The 18,524-nt window shown below is 42.8% G+C and overlaps 2 protein-coding genes across 2 annotated transcripts in view; both read left to right on the top strand.

Moving 5' to 3' along the window:
• The first annotated feature begins 1,129 nt into the window (after window positions 1-1,129).
• On the top strand, window positions 1,130-12,183 carry CAMLG (calcium modulating ligand). Its single transcript, XM_025994886.2, has 4 exons — window positions 1,130-1,512; window positions 3,284-3,744; window positions 5,762-5,827; window positions 11,565-12,183. Exons 1-4 carry the CDS (start codon window positions 1,341-1,343, stop codon window positions 11,754-11,756), a joined length of 891 nt encoding a protein of 296 aa, XP_025850671.1. The 5' UTR covers window positions 1,130-1,340; the 3' UTR covers window positions 11,757-12,183.
• A 5,314-nt stretch (window positions 12,184-17,497) lies between these two features.
• The window catches only part of DDX46 (DEAD-box helicase 46), a 73,654-nt gene continuing 72,627 nt past the window's right edge, over window positions 17,498-18,524 (top strand). Inside the window, exon 1 of the mRNA XM_025994884.2 lies at window positions 17,498-17,712. Within this exon, the coding sequence (XP_025850669.1) occupies window positions 17,696-17,712 (17 nt within the window). The 5' untranslated portion in view covers window positions 17,498-17,695. The remainder of the gene's footprint in view (window positions 17,713-18,524) is intronic.

Raw genomic sequence — 18,524 nt, 5'->3', positions numbered from 1 at the left:
CTCTGTGTGACTATCATAAATAAATAAAAATTAAAAAAAAAAAGAAAACATGGAGTTGTTCCTTTGGCCACATACATGCGAATCTATAAGAAAGGTGATATTGTGACATCAAGGGAATGGGCACTGTTCAAAAAGGAATGCCCCACAAATGTCACCACGGCAAAACTGGAAGGGTCTACAATGTTACTCAGCATGCTGTTGGCATTGTTGTAAACTAACAAGTTAAGGGCAAGATTCTTGCCAAGACAATTAATGTCCGCATTGAGCATATTAAACACTCAAAGAGCCGAGGTAGCTTCCTGAAGCGTGTGAAGGAAAACGATCAGAAAAAGAAGGAAGCCAAAGAGAAAGGTACTTGGGCCCTACTGAAGCGCCAGCCTGCCCCACCCAGAGAAGCGCACTTTGTGAGAACCAATGGAAAGGAGCCTGAACTGCTGGAACCCATTCCCTATGAATTCATGGCATAACTGTAAAGAAAATAAAAGACCTCCGGATAGTAAAAAATAAAATAAAATAAAAAATAAATGCTTGTCTTCATGGAGCCTACATTCTATCTAATGAGAAACATTCAAAATAAGTACATTTAGCATGCAAGTCAGTTGTAACTGTTAAGAAAAATAAGGCAGGTAAGGGGAATATGGAGTCTTGAGAAGGGTGGCAATTTAAATAGAATGGACAGGGAAATCTCCACTGGGACAACCCTGAACAAAGACGTGAAGAAGGCCAGAAACACGGAAGATAAATATTTGGGAGAAGAGCGACTGAGGAGAACGAATAAACCTGCGCCAAGAACACATCCTAAACGCAACTCTCTCTACAGCGTCGCTCCCTACTGACGTATTTCCGTCGTTTACAAGCGAGGTCGCAGACGGTCACTAAAAAACAAGTGCCTGGCGCAATAACCTCCATTTTGCTTTTGGGCACCAGCCGTTGGTGGGTTGGGGCCTTGCCCTCCTTCCTTTCCTTCTTTTCAGCCTGGGGGCTAATTTTCTTCACTTTCGAGGTAACAGTAGAGAAACCCGGTGGCCTGGGAGAGTGGCCAAGAGTGCTAGCCCAGGGAGGAGGACCCCCCCCCCCACGCTTCGTACCCCCCCCCACTTCGGGGGGGGCCCCCCCCCAAGACTGCCCTCATTCAAGATGGCGGCGCAAGCCTCGCGCTTTGTCCGGTCGGATGGCACGCATGCCTAGCACGCCTGTCTGGCTTGGCGCTCGGGGGCGGGTCTACGGCGGGGTGGGGGGGCGGTGGTGGGCTTGTACCCTGCGGCCTGGCCTGAAGTCATCTGCGGCTCGGCTGCCGCTGCCAGCAACACCTTCAGCGTTCCCTGGTTTTGGTGGGGAAGATGGAGCCGTTGACTGTCGCGTCTGACAGCGGCGACCGGCCGGGGGCTCCAGCGACCTCTGGCCTGTCGGCTTCCCAGCGTCGTGCGGAGCTGCGGCGGAGGAAGCTGCTCATGAACTCGGAGCAGCGCATCAACCGCATCATGGGCTTTCACAGGCCCGGGAGTGGCGCGGGTGAGAGCCTCCCGTCTCCCCTTACTCTCCCGCCCGCCGCTTTGAGTCTCCAGGACCATTCCTGCTTTCTTTCCCTCCAGCGCCCCGCTGGCCTTTTTGACAGAGCCTTGCTCTCTGACCTTCCCTCTGTCCCGGACTTTTTTTTTTTTTTTTAAGATTTTATTTATTCATGAGAATCCCAGAGAGAAAGGCAGAGACCTATGCAGAGGGAGAAGCAGGCTCCATGGGATCACGCCCTGAGCCACCCAGGTGCCCGTCTGTCCCGTCTTTTTAGGTGATGTCCCAAGTTCTCACTTATCACCCCCCCCCCACACACACACGTTTCTAGTTCCCCCGTTTTCTGCGGGCTTCGCTCTGCTTGTCCCCATCTCCGCCCCCGGCTGCGAAGCCTTGGCGCCTCCGCCTTGGTGCCTTCTGGCCCGTTATGCCAGACCCCCCCGTCTTCATTCCCCACGCTCTCCCTTCTGTCCCCGGTTGCACCGCTCTGCCTGTTATGTCCCTCGGTAAAATTGCTCTTCGGTTCTTTCCCTTCGAAATGCTTTTCCTTCCAGTGCCTTTGCTATAGCGTCTACCTTCTTTTGCCTTTCGCTGTTACTCTGTCCGCCCCCCGGAGCTTGTGTTTATTTACCTGCTCCCCCAGTCCTTCCTACGTGGTCATCTATCCTGGTGCCTGTGTCCAGTGCTCTCAACACTGTCCTCTTCAGGCTTTCTACAACAGATAAAACGGAGTGACCATTCTTTACCCCAACAAGTGGGACGTGCCCCACCCCCACCCCCAGGTCTTTTCTCCCAATTTGCTGAGATTGATGTGATTGAAGTCAGGAACCGCGTTTAACCCTAAAGAGAGTTCCTCATTTCTCCCCCAGTGCGTGTACAATTCAGTGAATATTCATGTGAATATTTATTGAACATGTAGTATGTGCTGGTGTTCTCTTAAGTTTCCACGGAGCTTCTTTAGTAATTGACCTTTACTCAGTATTTGCAAGCTACTGAACGCTTTGTGATTTCTGTGGGCTTCTGATAGTCAGTCCTGAACACTTAGTTTGCAGGTTCACAGCCAAAACTACCAGGGAAGGTAAGGAGCACTATTTCAGATTATCCTAGAACAATAAATAGTTAGACGCATTTCTCCCTTTAATAACAGACAGCAGGTATTTATTATTTCCCAAGACATTTATTGTCCTTCTCAAGTTATATTCTATATTTTGTTCTTTAGCTATGATAATTCTATCACTAAAGCTTTTGTTTTGCTTTGGAAGCAGAACAGCATCCTCAAATTGCTTAATTACCTACTAATGGCTCCCTCATTACAGTAGAAGGATTACGTAAACAGTAGCTGTAGGGTATGCCACACCCTATGCTGACCAGACTCTGGGTTCAGAAATGTGATATTAAAGTACAGATTTGTAAAAGCTTTAATGATTTTAATCAAATAAGCTACAGCAGGCAATGCAGTCATTCTTCTGGGATATATTATCCATGAAAACCTGGTCTGTATAGCTTGCTCCATCTCCATGACCATCTTGCCCAATTTATCTGCTAGTCTTATCTTCTACTCCCAGAATTTGGGTTGTATCCTCTGCCAGAATACTCTTCTGGGGTGACATATATTCTTGAGGGTGTAGAGGAAGAAACTAGTTTATGTTTTATGCAGAATCAGTGTTTAGATTCAGAGACTGGCAGAGTTCTAGCAGCGGCATATTTTTTAATATTAATGTAAGAGCTGTTTGCCAGTATACACTCCATAAGGCTTCTAAATTTCTTTTCTCAGAAGAAGAAAGTCAGACAAAATCAAAGCAGCAGGACAGTGACAAACTGAACTCCCTCAGCATTCCTTCAGTTTCAAAGAGAGTAGTGCTGGGCGATTCGGTCAGTACAGGAACAACTGACCAGCAAAGTGGTGTGGCCGAGGTAAAGGGGACTCAGCTGGGAGACAAGTTGGACTCTTTCATTAAACCACCTGAGTGCAGTAATGATGTAAATCTTGAGCTCCGGCAGCGGAACAGAGGGGACCTGACAGCAGACACTGTTCAGCGGGGTTCACGCCATGGCCTTGAACAGTACCTGTCCAGATTTGAAGAAGCAATGAAGTTACGGAAACAGCTGATTAGTGAAAAACCCAATCAAGAAGATGGAAATACAACAGAAGAATTTGACTCTTTTCGAATCTTTAGATTGGTGGGATGTGCTCTTCTTGCCTTTGGAGTCCGAGCTTTTGTTTGCAAATACTTGGTAAGAAACATGGAAAATGCAGGTCGGCTATATAATGAGTACTTTTGATCCATGGAGTTGATTGCTGGTATTAATATTTACCAGATTAATATGGCTGTTTTGAGATATATTATTACACTGCTTTTCCCCCTAGATATAGATGAAATGTTCTGGTTGAATACAGAGCCCAATAATAATTACTTAACTCTGTATTCTAGGCAGCATTCTGAGTGCTTTCCATATATAAACTCCTTGAACCTCATCCTTCTGACTGTGTTCTATAGATGAGGGAATGAAGACTCAGAGGTTAAGTCATTTGCCCAAGGTCACATAGCTACTAAATGACAGCTGGGCTTTAATGAAGGCAATTTCTTTCCAAAACCAAAGGGTGAAGTATCTACATGTATCATATATTAATTACTACTATTTAAATAATTTGAAACCTTAAAATGCAGTCCCTGTGGTCCTGAACATGATGTAAATTTCCTGTGATTCAGCAAGCACTTCAGCATTTTATAATGTTGTAGTATCATCGTGATGGCAGTCCCATCTTCACCACGCCTTCACTCGCCAGGAGAAATGAAGAAAATCATAGCTCATATTTCTGTGTCTTGCTTTTTTTTTTTAAGATTTTTTATTTATGATAGTCACACACAGAGAGGGAGAGAGAGAGAGAGAGAGAGAGAGAGAGAGGCAGAGACACAGGAGGAGGGAGAAGCAGGCTCCATGCACCGGGAGCCCGACGTGGGATTCGATCCCAGGTCTCCACGATCGCGCCCTGGGCCAAAGGCAGGCACCAAACCGCTGCGCACCCAGGGATCCCTGTGTCTTGCTTCTGGAAGAACTTTCATTCACTAGACTTTTTAAGAATACCTACCCAGTACCCAATTTGCACATAGCAAATTTTTCAGATAATTAAAGTTTATATTAAACAGCAAGAAAGGGGGGATCCCTGGGTGGCGCAGCGGTTTAGCGCCTGCCTTTGGCCCAGGGCGCGATCCTGGAGACCCGGGATCGAATCCCACATCAGGCTCCCCGTGCATGGAGCCTGCTTCTCCCTCTGCCTGTGTCTCTGCCTCTCTCTCTCTCTCACTGTGTGCCTATCATAAATAAAATAAAAAAATTAAAAAAAAAATAAATAAATAAACAGCAAGAAAGGTTTTAAAAATCTACTTTATGGACGTTTTTTAAAAAGTGAATCTGTCATACAGACTTTTTTTCTGACGTTAAATTGTCATTATAGCTTTCAGTATTTAAAAATGAGATGTGTGGCTGCTTCCTTTTTCCTTTTTCTTATCTAAAGGGCCCTGTGCTTTTAGGATTTTAAAGTTATGTCCTATTTTTGTGCCTCATTTTTGTGTGAGGTTTTTTGGTTTTCTGGGGTTTTTTGCTATCAGATTTTCAGCTGTTACTTCTCACTGCTTATATTATACATTCATCTGTTAATGTTTACTCCTTCACTCCCTTCATAATATTTTTAGTCTTAGGAATAAATGTAAATTAATTATCGTTTTGACCTTTACGATTTTATTGTGTGAGAAGCAAGACAACCACTCCATTTTATCTATAGTAAGAATAGCTTGCCATTTGGATGCTTAACAATGTAGCTAGTGAGATCATTACTTGCCACAGTGTCTGGGAATGTATGACATCTATTGAATACTGGGTCTTTCATGTGTGCTTTGAAATTGTCAGTTAATTACCTCTAGACAAGAGAGATGTTGCTGCATGATGTATTATACATCTATATCACCTCTGAATACTTTAAATCATTGAAAGAATAAATTTTTGCGAGAGTAGACTTTGGGGGGACATCAAAAGAATGTAACTTGACTTGAGAAACGTATTTTATGATAAGGAAATCCATTCTCTTTATTTTTTTCACCCTTGAGCAGAAACAAGACTATTTTCAGCTTCTAAAAATATATATATATATAACAGTTATTTTGCTTGGAATTTTATTGTTGCTGTTAGTTTAATTTGTTGTGGTTTAAATGATGATGTTGGAAATACATAATTTTATCTTCTATCTTCACAGTCCATATTTGCTCCGTTTCTTACTTTACAACTTGCGTACATGGGACTATACAAATATTTTCCCAAGGTAAATTAAACTTTTTCTAAATTATGGTGATGTATTTAGACTGATTAATGATTTGACAATTTTAAGAACTTAAAAAAAAAATTAGTCATACACATAGTCTGAATCAGTGCTACTAGAAGTATCCTTGGCCCACCAGTGCTGATCTTAAAGCTATTTATTTCTGTTTGTAACAAGTTAAGTTCAGAAAGCAAGTGATTAGAAACTTCTTAGCAATTCGATGTTGCCATAACATTTAACAAAATTTTGGTCCACCGTGGATTGGAGGGAAAACTTAATCATGGAGTTTGAATAATACTTGTCTGAGAAAGTGTTCAGTTTAATTACTTAGTGAATTTAGTAATACATTTTATCTGTAATAAAGGAAATTAATTTTTTAAAAATATTTTATTTATTTATTCATGGGAAACAGAGAGGCAGAGGGAGAAGCAGGCTCACTGTGGGGAGCCAGATGTGAGACGTGATCCCGGAGTCCTGGGATCACTCCAGAGGCAGACGCTTAACCTCTGAGCCACCCAGGCATCCCAGAAATTAATTTTAAAACGGGTTAAATTACCTTACTGTGCTCCTTATTGGACACCTAGTAACAATGCACTTTATCTTTAATGTCAGGGGCCTGGTATTTGCAAGAAATACTTGTCCAAAATTGCAGAACAGAATCCTAGAGAGTGTCATGTTTACCTAGTCTGCTTAACTACAAATGTATACACAGTTTTATGGGACTTGGCTGGCATAGAGGGTAACCTCACTTATGTCATTGAGTGTTGTGTGAATTTTTTTTTTAATTTTTATTTATTTATAATAGTCACATAGAGAGAGAGAGAGAGAGAGGCAGAGACACAGGCAGAGGGAGAAGCAGGCTCCATGCACCGGGAGCCCGATGTGGGATTCGATCCCGGGTCTCCAGGATCGCTCCCTGGGCCAAAGGCAGGCGCCAAACCGCTGCGCCACCCAGGGATCCCTGTTGTGTGAATTTTTAACTGAAAAACAGTTTCATGGTCATTTGCTTAGTCATTTGTAATGAACTGATAGACCTCATATGTGTTTTTAATGGGTTTGAAACATTTATATTTATGAAGAGTCAAATAGGTTTTATATACAAAGTAAAAGAATAAAGTAATGTGATTTTATTTTATTTTTTTTGTGTGATTTTATTTTATATGTAAATTAATTTTGAGGGGTAATATGTATTTATTGAAAGATTGGTTATAGTTTTTCTTTCTTTCTTCTTTAAGATTTAATTTATTTATTCACGAGAGATCCAGAGAGAGAGGTGGAGACATGGGCAGAGGGAGAAGCTCCCTACAGGGAGCCTGATGTGGGACTTGATCCTGCGACTCCAGGATCATACCCTGAGCCAAAGGCAGACGCTTAACTACTGAGCCACCCAGGCGTCCCAAGTTACAGTTTTTCAATAGCAAAGTTTGGAAACAACAAAGACGTCTAATGACTCATTAAATTCTGGCCTATCTGTTTAGAATGATGAAGCTCTGATATATAGATAATGGTAAGCCTGCCAAGAAATATTAAGAGAAGAAAAAATGCAGGATAGGATCTATAGTATGCTACTTTTTTTCATCGAAAGGTGGAAAATAATTGCTTGTGTATATGTAAAACTGGAAGAATCTTTTTTTTTTTTAAGATTTTATTTTTAAGTAATCTCTACAGCCAATGTGGGGCCCAAACATACAACCCTGAGGGACGCCTTGGGGCTCAGTTAGTTAGGTGTCTGACTCTTTATCTCAGCTTAGGTCCCTTTTTTTTTTTTTTTTTAAGATTTTATTTATTTATCTGAGAGAGAAGGAGAGCAAGAGCATGAGCAGGGGGGAGAGGGGCAGACGGAGAGGGAGAAGCAGGCTCCCACTGAGCAGGGAGCCTAGCATGGGACTGTATCCCAGGACCCTGGGATCATGACCTGAGCTGAAAGCAGATGCTTAACTGACTGAGCCACCCAGGTGCCTCTCAGCTCAGGTCTTGATCTCAGGGTCATGAGTTTGATCCGTGCATTGGGCTCCACACTGGGCAAGGAGCCTACTTAAAAAACAAAAAACAAAAACAAAACCCTACAACCCTGAGATCAAGATTCACACACTCCACTGACTAAGCCAGCCAGGTGCCCCATACACTCTGGAGGAAGGTTACTTGAAACTATTGACAGTGGTTATTTGTGCTAGGAGTGTATATGTGTTGTTAGGTAAATGGGAGAGAGAAAAGGAAGGGAGACTATAGTATACTTTTCTCTAAACAAAACATTTTCTTGTAACTTTTTTAAGATTTATTTATTTTAAAATATTTTATTTGAGAGAGAGAGAGAGAGTACAAGCAGAGGGAGGGACAGAGAGAGAGGGAGAAGCAGGCTCCCCGCTGAGCAGGGAATCCTACTTCCAGGGCTCAGTCTGGGACTCTGGGATCATGATCTGAGCCAAAGGCAGGCACTTAACTGAGCCACCCAGGCACCTCTATTTTATTTTATTTTATTTATTTGAGAGAGAGTGAGAGAGAGTGCACACACATGCGCAAGCATAGGGTGGGGCGGGGGAGGACTGAGGGAGGCAGAGAGAGAGAGAAAGAGAGAGAGAAAGAATCCCAAGTAGATTTCCCAGTGAGAACCAAGTTGGATGCAGAACTTGGTCCCAAGACTATGAGATCACAACCTAAGCTAAAATCAAGAGTCAGGTACTCAACTGACTGAGCCACTCAGGTACCCAAGATTTTTTTTTTTTTAAAGAATTTATTTATTTATTCATGAGAGACAGAGAGAGACACAGACACAGACACAGGCAGAGGGAGAAGCAGGCTCCATGCAGGAAGCCTGATGTGGGACTCGATCCTGGGACTCCAGGATGACACCCTGAGCCAAAGGCAGGCGCCCAACCGCTTAGCCATGCAGGCATCCCAAGATTTTTTTTAAAAGTAATCTTCACAAGCAACATGGAGCTAGAACTTAGAGCCCTGAGATCAAGAGTTGCACACTCCACCAATGGAGCCAGCCAGGAACCCCTTGTGACAGTTTTTATTTTATTATTTTTTTAAAGATTTATTTACTTATCTATTTATGATATATATATATATATATATATATATAGAGAGAGAGAGAGAGAGAGAGAGAGAGAGAGAGGCGCAGAGACACAGGCAGAGGGAGAAGCAGGCTCCATGCTGGGAGCCCGACGCGGGACTGGACCCCGGGACTCCAGGATCGCGCCCTGGGCCAAAGGCAGGCTCCAAACCGCTGAGCCACCCAGGGATCCCCTTGACAGTTTTTAAATACAGAGAAATTGGGACGCCTGGGTGGCTCAGCAGTTGAGCATCTGCCTTTGGCTCAGAGTGTGATCCTGGGGTCCTGGTATTGAGTCCTGCATCAGGCTTCCTGCTCGGTGGAGAGCCTGCTTCTCCCTCTGTCTATGTCTCTGCCTATCTCTCTGTGCCTCCCATGAATAAATAAATAAAATCTTAAAAAAAAAATCAAATGTTTGAAGAATTGTGCAGTGAACACCCATTTATTTGTACTTATTACATAAATTCTTTAACATTTTGTTACGTTATCCTGTATCTATCTAATTTATCCATTTTAAAAGCATCTTTTTTTTTTCTTGATGCATTTCAAAGTATGTTGTAGGTATAGATGTCAGTGTACTTTACCCCTACACGTATCAGCCTAATATCATTAACTACAATTCAGTGGTGGTTTGTGGTTCTTCTTAACTTTAAGGTAAAATTTTCTTACAGTGAAATGTTCAAGTATTTAGTATATGATTTAGTGAATTTTGACAGCTTGTGAAACTCCAGTCCCTTCAACGTTTAAAATGTGGTTGTCAGGGCATTCCACCATGCCCCTTTCGTCATCTTTAGCCCGTACAATCTCAGCGTCTGACTGAGTTTTTCCCACTGTAGATTAGTTTTTGCCTGTTTTAGTACTACTACTACTACTGCTACTACTACTACTACTGCTACTACTTCTTCCTCTCCTCCTCCTCCTCCTCCTCTTCTTCTTCTTCTTCCTCTTCCTCCTCCTCCTTCCTCCTCCCTGTCCTCCCTCCTCCTCTCCTCCTCCTCTCCTCCTCCTCCTTCTTCTCTTCTTCTTCTCCTCCCTCCCTCCCTCCCTCCCTCCCTCCCTCCCTCCCTCCCTTCCTTCCTTCCTCCTCCTCCTCCTCCTCCTCCTCCTCCTCCTCCTCCTCCTCCTCCTCTTCCTCCTCTTCCTTCTTCTTCACCACCTCTATACCCATTATGGAGCTTGAACTCAACCCTGAGATCAAGAGTTACATGCTTCACTGACGGAGCCCCCCAGGGGCCCCTGTTTTAGTACTTCAGATATATGGGATAATTTCTGTCTGTACTTTTTTGAACAAAGCTTCTTTTATTCTGCATAATTTTGAGATTCATTCAGGATACCTGGGTGGTTCAGTGGTTGAGCATCTGCCTTTGGCTCAGGGTGGGATCCTGGGATCGAGTCCTGCATCAGGCTCCCCATGGGGAGCCTGCTTCTCCCTCAGCCTAAGTCTCTGCCTCTCTTTATGTGTCTCTCATGAATAAATAAATAAAATCTTAAAAAAATAATTTTGAAATTCATTCATGTTGTTGAGTTTATTGGGCCATCCCCTCCCCTTTTGTTTTTTCTGAGTAGTATTCCATTTTGTGACTATCCATTTGTTTATCTGATCTCCTGTCCGTGGATATCTTGGTATTTCGAATTTTTGGTTATTATGTTTAAAAGCAGCTAAAGGGGCATCTGGGTGGCTCAGTTGGTAAAATGTCTGCCTTCAGCTCAGGTCATGATCCCAGGGTCCTGGGAGGATCTGCTTCTCCCTCTCCTCTCTGCTTGTTCTTTATCTCTGTTGCTATTTCTGTCTCTCTCAAATAGATAAATAAAGTCTTAAAAAAGAAATAAAGCAGCTGAGAATTTGTATGACTATTTTTGTGGACTAGGCTTTGATTTCTCCTGGGTAACAAGAACCTTCTGTATTTAAAAAGTTTTTTAATCAAGTGACTGAATTTGGTGATGCCAAATTGATTAAGTAAATGAAAATTCAGCCATGAATGTCTTTAAAAATTAGACAAGAAAATTTCATCAGGAAATAGATATTCAGTAATATCCTACTGCATGTGTAACAAGTGTGAATTCCTTTGCATGACCCGTAGGGCTCTACAGAAATTTCCTATCATTCTGTCACAAATAACTCCTTTAGTATGGCTTTCACTCTTCTGACTTCTTCTGACTTTTGCTGTCATAAGACTTAGCTCCAATAAGATTTCTCCTCTCATTTTTCTCCATCTAAATCTTGCTCATTCTTGAAGGCCTGTTTTTAATTTTACTTCCTCCTGAAATCCTTCCCTGGGCTTTCTTTATACATATAACCCTGAAGTAATTTCTCTCTTCTTTGAGCCACTATGCCATACATTATTCATGTGTTTCATTTAGCAGTTATATATGTCTCGTGTAGTAATGTTTTTCCTGTTTTTCTCTGTTGTATATATCTTAAATTGTTATTTATGTCTTGCCTTCCAAGATAAGACTTTTTTTCACTTTTGATGGCATGAATGATGTCTCTTTCCTACTGCCTAGCAGTTCTCTGCTTTACATATTAATGTTGAAGAAATAGTTGTTGATATATTACTGATTGATGTTTTGAAACTTTGTTAACAGCTCTGAATCAGGCAAAAATTGCAGCACTGATAATGTTTGTATAAAGCTTAAGTAGTCTTCTGAAAGCTGTAAGATTTATTGAACTCTTTCTGTATACAGGGTGAAAAGAAGATAAAGACAACCGTACTAACAGCTGCCCTTCTATTGTCTGGAATCCCTGCTGAAGTGATAAATCGGTCAATGGATACCTATAGCAAAATGGGCGAAGTTTTCACAGATCTCTGTGTCTACTTTTTCACTTTTATCTTTTGTCATGAACTCTTTAATTACTGGGGCTCTGAAGTACCATGAAGCTTGCATCACTCAGAAAGAGCAGCTTTCCACAAAGCACCTTCTCTTCTATAGTGCAGTGTCTCTAAAGGAGGCAAATGGGTTTACACATTTATGTAATTCTTTTACTTTATAGGAGTTTTAAAATAATTTGATTAGGAATGGAATGGCAGGTTCCCTGATTTAAAAGCATTGAGTTTGTATTAATACTAATGGGAAGAATAGACTACCATTGTCATTAATTGACTTTTCTTGTTTAATTAGAATCCCTAGTCTCTACCTTTCACTAACTTCTAAGATTTGTAATTCCTCTTTTGGGAGCTGAGCTGTTCTTTTAGGGAGAGCAGATGAACATGGTCGCAGCCGGCACCAAGGGCTGCAACTTGTATTTGTGTTGTTCTGTCTTGAGAAATGGAGCCATGTTAAAAATAAAATGAATGAAACTGAATTGTCTAATGTGAAGTCTGCACATGTTAACTTATAAGGGCTAAATAAGGTAGCTAATTTTGTCTTCTTTTGTTGAATACCTTAATTTTTACTCCGGTGCAAATATGGAGTAATGGAAGAAATGATTAACATTCGTACATGTGAAATTAGAAGGTATTTATGAAGGTATGTATTTTAATTTTTATTTATGAAAAAAACTTTTTAAAAAGGTTTTATTTATTTATTCATGAGAGACACAGAAAGAGGCAGAGACATAGCGAGAGGGGGAAGCAGGCTCCTTGCAGGGAGCCCTATGTGGGACTCGATCCAGGGCCCTGGATCACACCCTGAGCTGAAGGCAGACGCTCAACCACTGAGCCACCCAGATGCCCCTTATTTTTATTTTTTACTTTTTAAAGATTTTTTTTAAAAAATTTTAAGTAATCTCTACACCCAATGCAGAACTCAAACTCACAATCCTGAGATTGAGAGTTGCATGCCCCTCCTACTGAGCCAGCCAGGTGCTCCTAGAAGTAAGATTTTTAAGTAAACTAGAACATCATGTTTAGTACATATAAAAATGGGATTTGAAAATTAATCGAGGTATGTAACCTAGTATCATAAATACCCATTTAAATAACTTGGTAATGCTACCATAATTTGGAAAGTTATAAGATTAATTTAATTAAGTTATATTGCTTGGTATTACATTTCCTTAAAGATTTTTGTATGGCATATTGATTAATCCTTGTGAAATTATAAACATATATGCCTTTTTTTTTTATCACTCCTGATGTCATTGGCATTTTACTTTGAACCACAATAATAGAGAATAACTATAGTTTAAGTGTATTCCTCTGACTTAGTATAAGATTTTGAGTATAAGGGATCCCTGGGTGGCTCAGTGGTTTAGCGCCTGCCTTTGGTCCGGGGCGCGATCCTGGAGTCTCGGGATCAAGTCCCATGTTGGGCTCCAGGCATGGAGCCTGCTTCTCCCTCCTCCTGTGTCTCTGCCTCTCTCTCTCTCTCTCTCTCTCTATGTCTATCATAAATAAATAAATAAATCTTAAAAAAAAGAGATTTTGGGATCCCTGGGTGGCGCAGCGGTTTGGCGCCTGCCTTTGACCCAGGGCGCGATCCTGGAGACCCGGGATTGAATCCCATGTCGGGCTCCCGGTGCATGGAGCCTGCTTCTCCCTCTGCCTGTGTCTCTGCCTCTCTCTCTCTCTGTGTGTGACTATCATAAATAAATAAAAATAAAAAAAAAAAGATTTTGAGTATAAAAAAAAAAAGATTTTGAGTATACATCCTTCCTGACTCCCTAATGCATCTAGTATCTAGAGGATTAGAAAGCACCCTGGGATTTGTCATTGTCCCCCGCCCCCAACCCCTGGGAAAATACTAGTGATCTTCAATTGTACATGTTTACTTCTTTTGCTTATTCTTTTGTTTCTTAAAAAAAAAAAAAAAAAAAAAAGCCCCCTGCAGTTGACACTTGCAAAGGTTTACTACTTGTAGATCATTATTGATTTTTTTTTTTCGGAGAAGAGCTTAGCTGTAAGATATCTGTCTTTTGTTGCCACTTAAAATATTTAGCCAATTGGCATCTTCCTAATTAAGTATGTTTAATAATATCACACAGAAATGGTAGTTTCTTAGTGTCGGAAGTAATTAAGAAGTTTTTACTTAAAAATATCAAGGGCTTGAAATGTATATGGGTTAAAACTAGTGTATAAATAGATGTGTGTGCACCACCATTTGTACTAAAAACAGCAAGAAGGTTCTGAGACAGCTAGAACTGGGTTAATGAGAATCAAAATCTGATTTAGATTTGAGCATTTTGTTAAAAGTGATGTATTGGAGACATACTCGAATATAATTACTTCTTTTACCTGCCCTAATAGTTAAAACAGCTTTTTCTGGGACATAGAATTGCTGTGAACCTAACATAAACATCTCATGAACATAAAAAGCCTCTCAAAATTGTCACATGAATGTGTTCTCTTAAAGGAGATTTATAGGGATGCCGGGGTTGCTCAGTTGGCAACATGTCCATCTCTTGATTTTGACTCAGATCATGATCATAGGGTTGTGAGATCCAGCCCTATGTAGGATTCCATGCTCAGCGGGGAGTTGGCTTGAGATTCCCTCCTTCTTCCTCTGTCCCTTCCCCGGCTCACACTGTCTCCCTCTCTCCCAAATAAATTTTTTTTTTTTTTAAGTGGAGTTAGAAATGAAGTATCTTGAAAACAGCTCTGGCCTGGGTATCAGATACTTGGGTTCTGGTTCCAGTTTAGTTTCCAAAAAGATTAGTGACCTAGGATTAATTTTGTTTCCGGAGTCTCAGTTTTCTCAATTAAAATCAAGAAATTCAAGTGTGTGACTTAAAAGATCTGTTCCGGGGTGCCTGGGTGACTCAGTCGGTTAGGCATCTGCCTGCAGCTTGGGTCATGATCCCACGGTTCTGGCATCGAGCCCCTATTGGTCTCTCTGCTCAGCAGGGAGCCTGCTTCTCTTTCTCCCTCTTCATCCCCCTGCTTGTGTTCTCTCACGCTCTGTCAAATAAATAAAATCTTAAAAAAAAAAAATCTGTTCCAATTGTAACATTGTTTTATATGGCTTCATCTAGTTTCATGGCTTCAAATACCACATTCTTACACATTCTATAAAATACAAATAGACAACTTCTATTTCTCCCTTGAACTCCAGACTCACGTATCCCCAATGTGGCATTACCTCCTGGATATATAGTAGGCATTTCTTTTTTTTTTTTTTTTAATATTATTCATTCATTCAGAGAGAGCGAAGAGAGAGGCAGAGACACAGGCGGAGGGAGAAGCAGGCTCCATGCAGGGAGCCCGACTCAGGACCTGATCCCGGGTCTCCAGGATCACACCCCAGGCTGCAGGCGGCGCTAAATCGCTGTGCCACCGGGGTTGCCCTATAGTAGGCATTTCAAACATCACATCATTATAGCAAATCATTGATTTTCTCTCCATCCCCTGCCAAATTTGCTGCTTCGACCCCTTTCTCTACAAGATAACCACAACCCACAGCTCTCTTGAAAGCCTGAGAGTCATCTTTATGCTTCTCTTTCCCTCACAGTTCACAGCCAATTTATCAGTATTTGGAGAGCTGCCTCTGGAATGCATCCAGAATCTGACCACTTTTCAGTGTCTCCATGTTTGTTTGATTTTTAAAGATTTTTATTTATTCATTAGAGAGAGAGAGAGAGGCAGAGACACCAGCAGAGGGAGGAGTAGGCTCCATGCAGGGAGCCTGACGTGGGACTCGATCCCCAGACCCAGGATCACACCCTGAGCCAAAGGCAGACGCTCAACTGCTGAGCCACCCAGGTGTCCCCAGTGTCTCCATGTTTAAGTCATTAGTGGTTTCCTATTTCTCTGAGACTGAAACCCACACTTGTTACCTTTAGCCTACATACAAGCAAGGTAGAATAGTTCTGATATATGCTCTCCGTTATGTCAGGCATCAGCCCCGTGCCTCTTTTGCCCTGGGCATGGATTGTACTGCTGCTACAGATGGGCAGGAAGGCACAGAGGAAGAACAGAAGCTCCTCAGTTTCTTTTTTTAAAATCAAATTTATTGAGATGAAATTTACATACAGTAAAATGTGCCAATTTTAAGTTTACAATTCAATGAGTTTTGACAAATGTGTACATTCATGCATCAGCTACCACAATTACAACCTAGAACTTTTCGGGGATGCCTCAGGGCTCAGTGGTTGAGTTTCTGTCTTTAGCTTAGGTTGTGATTCCAGAGTCCTGAATGAAGTCCTGAATCAGGCTCCCTTCATGGAGCCTGCTTCTCCCTCTGCCTATGTCACTGCCTTTCTCTCTCTCATAAGTAAATAAGTAAATAAATATTTTAAAAAAGCAGTCTACAACTCCTCTTCCTTAAGTATAAAGAAGTAAAATCGTAGAGGCATGTAAACTATGACAGCCTCTCTCTTAACTGCATTACAGCTTTGCATCAAAGCAGCACTTAAGGGATCCCTGGGTGGCGCAGTGGTTTGGCGCCTGCCTTTGGCCCAGGGCGCGATCCTGGAGACCCGGGATCGAATCCCACATCAGGCTCCCGGTGCATGGAGCCTGCTTCTCCCTCCGCCTGTGTCTCTGCCTCTCTCTCTCTCTGTGACTATCATAAATAAAAATTAAAAAAAAAAAAAAACAAAAAACAAAGCAGCACTTAACATTTCAGTATGTTCTGCTAGGTGAGTCATTCTCAATCTTAAGTGTACTTCAGAATCACCTAAGAAGCTTAAACATCCCAGTGCATAGGAGGCGCTCCAGACCAAGTATATCAGAATAATGGTATGGAACACATGCATACATGTGTGTGTATATATATATATATATATATATATTTTTTTTTTTAAGATGTTATTTTTAGGTAATCTCCATACCTGGCCTGAGGTTTGAACTCGTCTCCCTGAGATCAAGAGTCACATGCTCTATAGACAGCCACCCAGATGCCCCATCATGTATTTTTTTTTTTTAAAGCTTCCAAGCTCAGGGAATGTTGAGAATCACTATAATTTTAGGAATATATTCTTAGCTCTTCTTCCTCTTCACCAACTTAACTCCTACTCAATCTTCACATCTCACCTTAAAGGTCACATCCTCAGGGAACTCTTTCTAAACCTCTCCCTTATGCTGTAATCTCTCTCTCTCTCTCTCTCTCTCTCTCTTTTTTTTTTTTTTGTATTACATTTGCTTGTGTTTTAATGTCTATATCCCCCACTAACTTGTAAGCTCCCTGGATGTAGGACGGACGTAACCCACACACACAACAATACATACCAATGGGACGCCTGGGTGGCTCAGCACTTTGGCGCCTGCCTTAGGCCCAGGGCATGTTCCTGGGGTCTTGGGATCGAGTCCCACGTTGAGCTCCCCGCATGGAGCCTGCTTCTCCTTCTGCTTGTGTCTCTGCCCGCCCCTCCACCCCCGTTTCTCTCATGAATAAATAAATAAATAAATAAAACGTTTAAAACAAAAACAATACATATCAATGAATGAATTATAAATGAATGAAAGTGAATGGAGATGTTGGTAGCATCACTCAGCGCAGATTAAGGGGGACAGTATTATAGGTCGGGAATGCATATGGCGCCTCGGTAGATCTTTCCTTGGAGGAAAGATCTTCGCAGGGCCTGCAAAGCCAAGGCATCTTCCTCCACCGCACCAAAGCGCACAGACCTTCTAGGCCCTGCAGGGAAAACCCAGCCAAGGTCGCGCGCCTCTCGGCGCGGCCGGCGCAGTGCGGCCTCCAGCCCAGAGGGGGCGCTGTGGAGAGCCAGCAGCTTCCGGCCCGCTTGTCCTGTCTCTCTGCCGCGGCGCCCGCACGTCCTGTTTTCGTTGGCCGCTCTCGGATGGCCGCTGCAGCTGTATTTGCTGCTCCCTCTTAGTGCTGCTACTCGCCGGGCTGGCTGAGGGCGGCGCGGCCTCCTTCTTTGTTCGGTTCTTCCGCGCGTCGTCCCGAGGGGAGCCGCTGTCGGCGCGGGCGGCACCATGGGCCGGGAGTCACGGTGAGACGGCGCGCCTAGCGGCCGAGCGGCGGGCGGCGTCCTCGGGGTGGGGGAAGAGGCGGGAGTTGAGGTGGCGGCGGGACCAGGCCTGAGCCGGTGCAGCCCCACGTGCGGCCAGCGCGGCCCGCGGCCCCCGGAGGGGCAGGGGGGCCTCGGCCGAGAGAGTGGCTGTCCTTGGGCCGGTGACGGTCACTGGGTTCCCAGCACTGCCATGGCCCGTTGCAGCGCCTGGAGCGGAGCCGCCCCTCCCGGGGGTCGGTGATGGGCACCACGTCCCGCCATTTCCGCGGGGCCCACCGTAATCCCGCAGTCACTAGTGATCCCAGTTGAAGTTCTTAGCAATTCTCGTTTGCCACGTTTTCTGGGCGCCTGTTGCTGTCTATTTTAGTTCTTTGTGCGTGTCTCGTATTTTCCCAAGTCAGTCGAAAGGAGCCGAAGACTACATATTTTTACATCACCTACAACATTGAACATGACTAGCCTTTTAGCAGGTTACAATACATGCTTGTGGCATGGAGATTATTTCGCAGATAGATATCATATTTCTTTATTAGGTGTTTTCTATCCTATTTAAATTGTGGATTGGGGGGGGAGGTCTTACTAGAATTATGGTATCTCTTCAAAACTGTAGATTGTTTCGTGGTTTGGGACCTTGAGGCTTTTATCTTAGAGATGAATGTTTGCTGTGTATTTAGCAGTGAGTGAAAGGTCCTTTTTATCTGAGATATAAGTAATAAGTAAAGTAATAGTAGTTTATTGAAGTACAGTGAACGTTCAGGGAAATGGACAAAGCTTAAGGATAGAGAGCTGGA

Source organism: Vulpes vulpes, chromosome 12 (assembly GCF_048418805.1).
Source record: "Vulpes vulpes isolate BD-2025 chromosome 12, VulVul3, whole genome shotgun sequence".
Lineage (NCBI taxonomy): Eukaryota > Metazoa > Chordata > Mammalia > Carnivora > Canidae > Vulpes > Vulpes vulpes.
The sequence above is the reverse complement of the archived record's forward strand: the minus strand, read 5'-3'. Positions and strand labels throughout refer to the sequence as shown.

Excerpts from the sequence above, each read along its gene's own strand:
- CAMLG (XM_025994886.2), top strand. The coding sequence starts at position 1,341 with ATGGAGCCGTTGACTGTCGCGTCTGACAGCGGCGACCGGCCGGGGGCT. Across the intron at positions 3,745-5,761 it reads CTTTTGTTTGCAAATACTTG|TCCATATTTGCTCCGTTTCT; the intron begins GTAAGAAACATG and ends CTATCTTCACAG. Across the intron at positions 5,828-11,564 it reads TATACAAATATTTTCCCAAG|GGTGAAAAGAAGATAAAGAC; the intron begins GTAAATTAAACT and ends TTCTGTATACAG.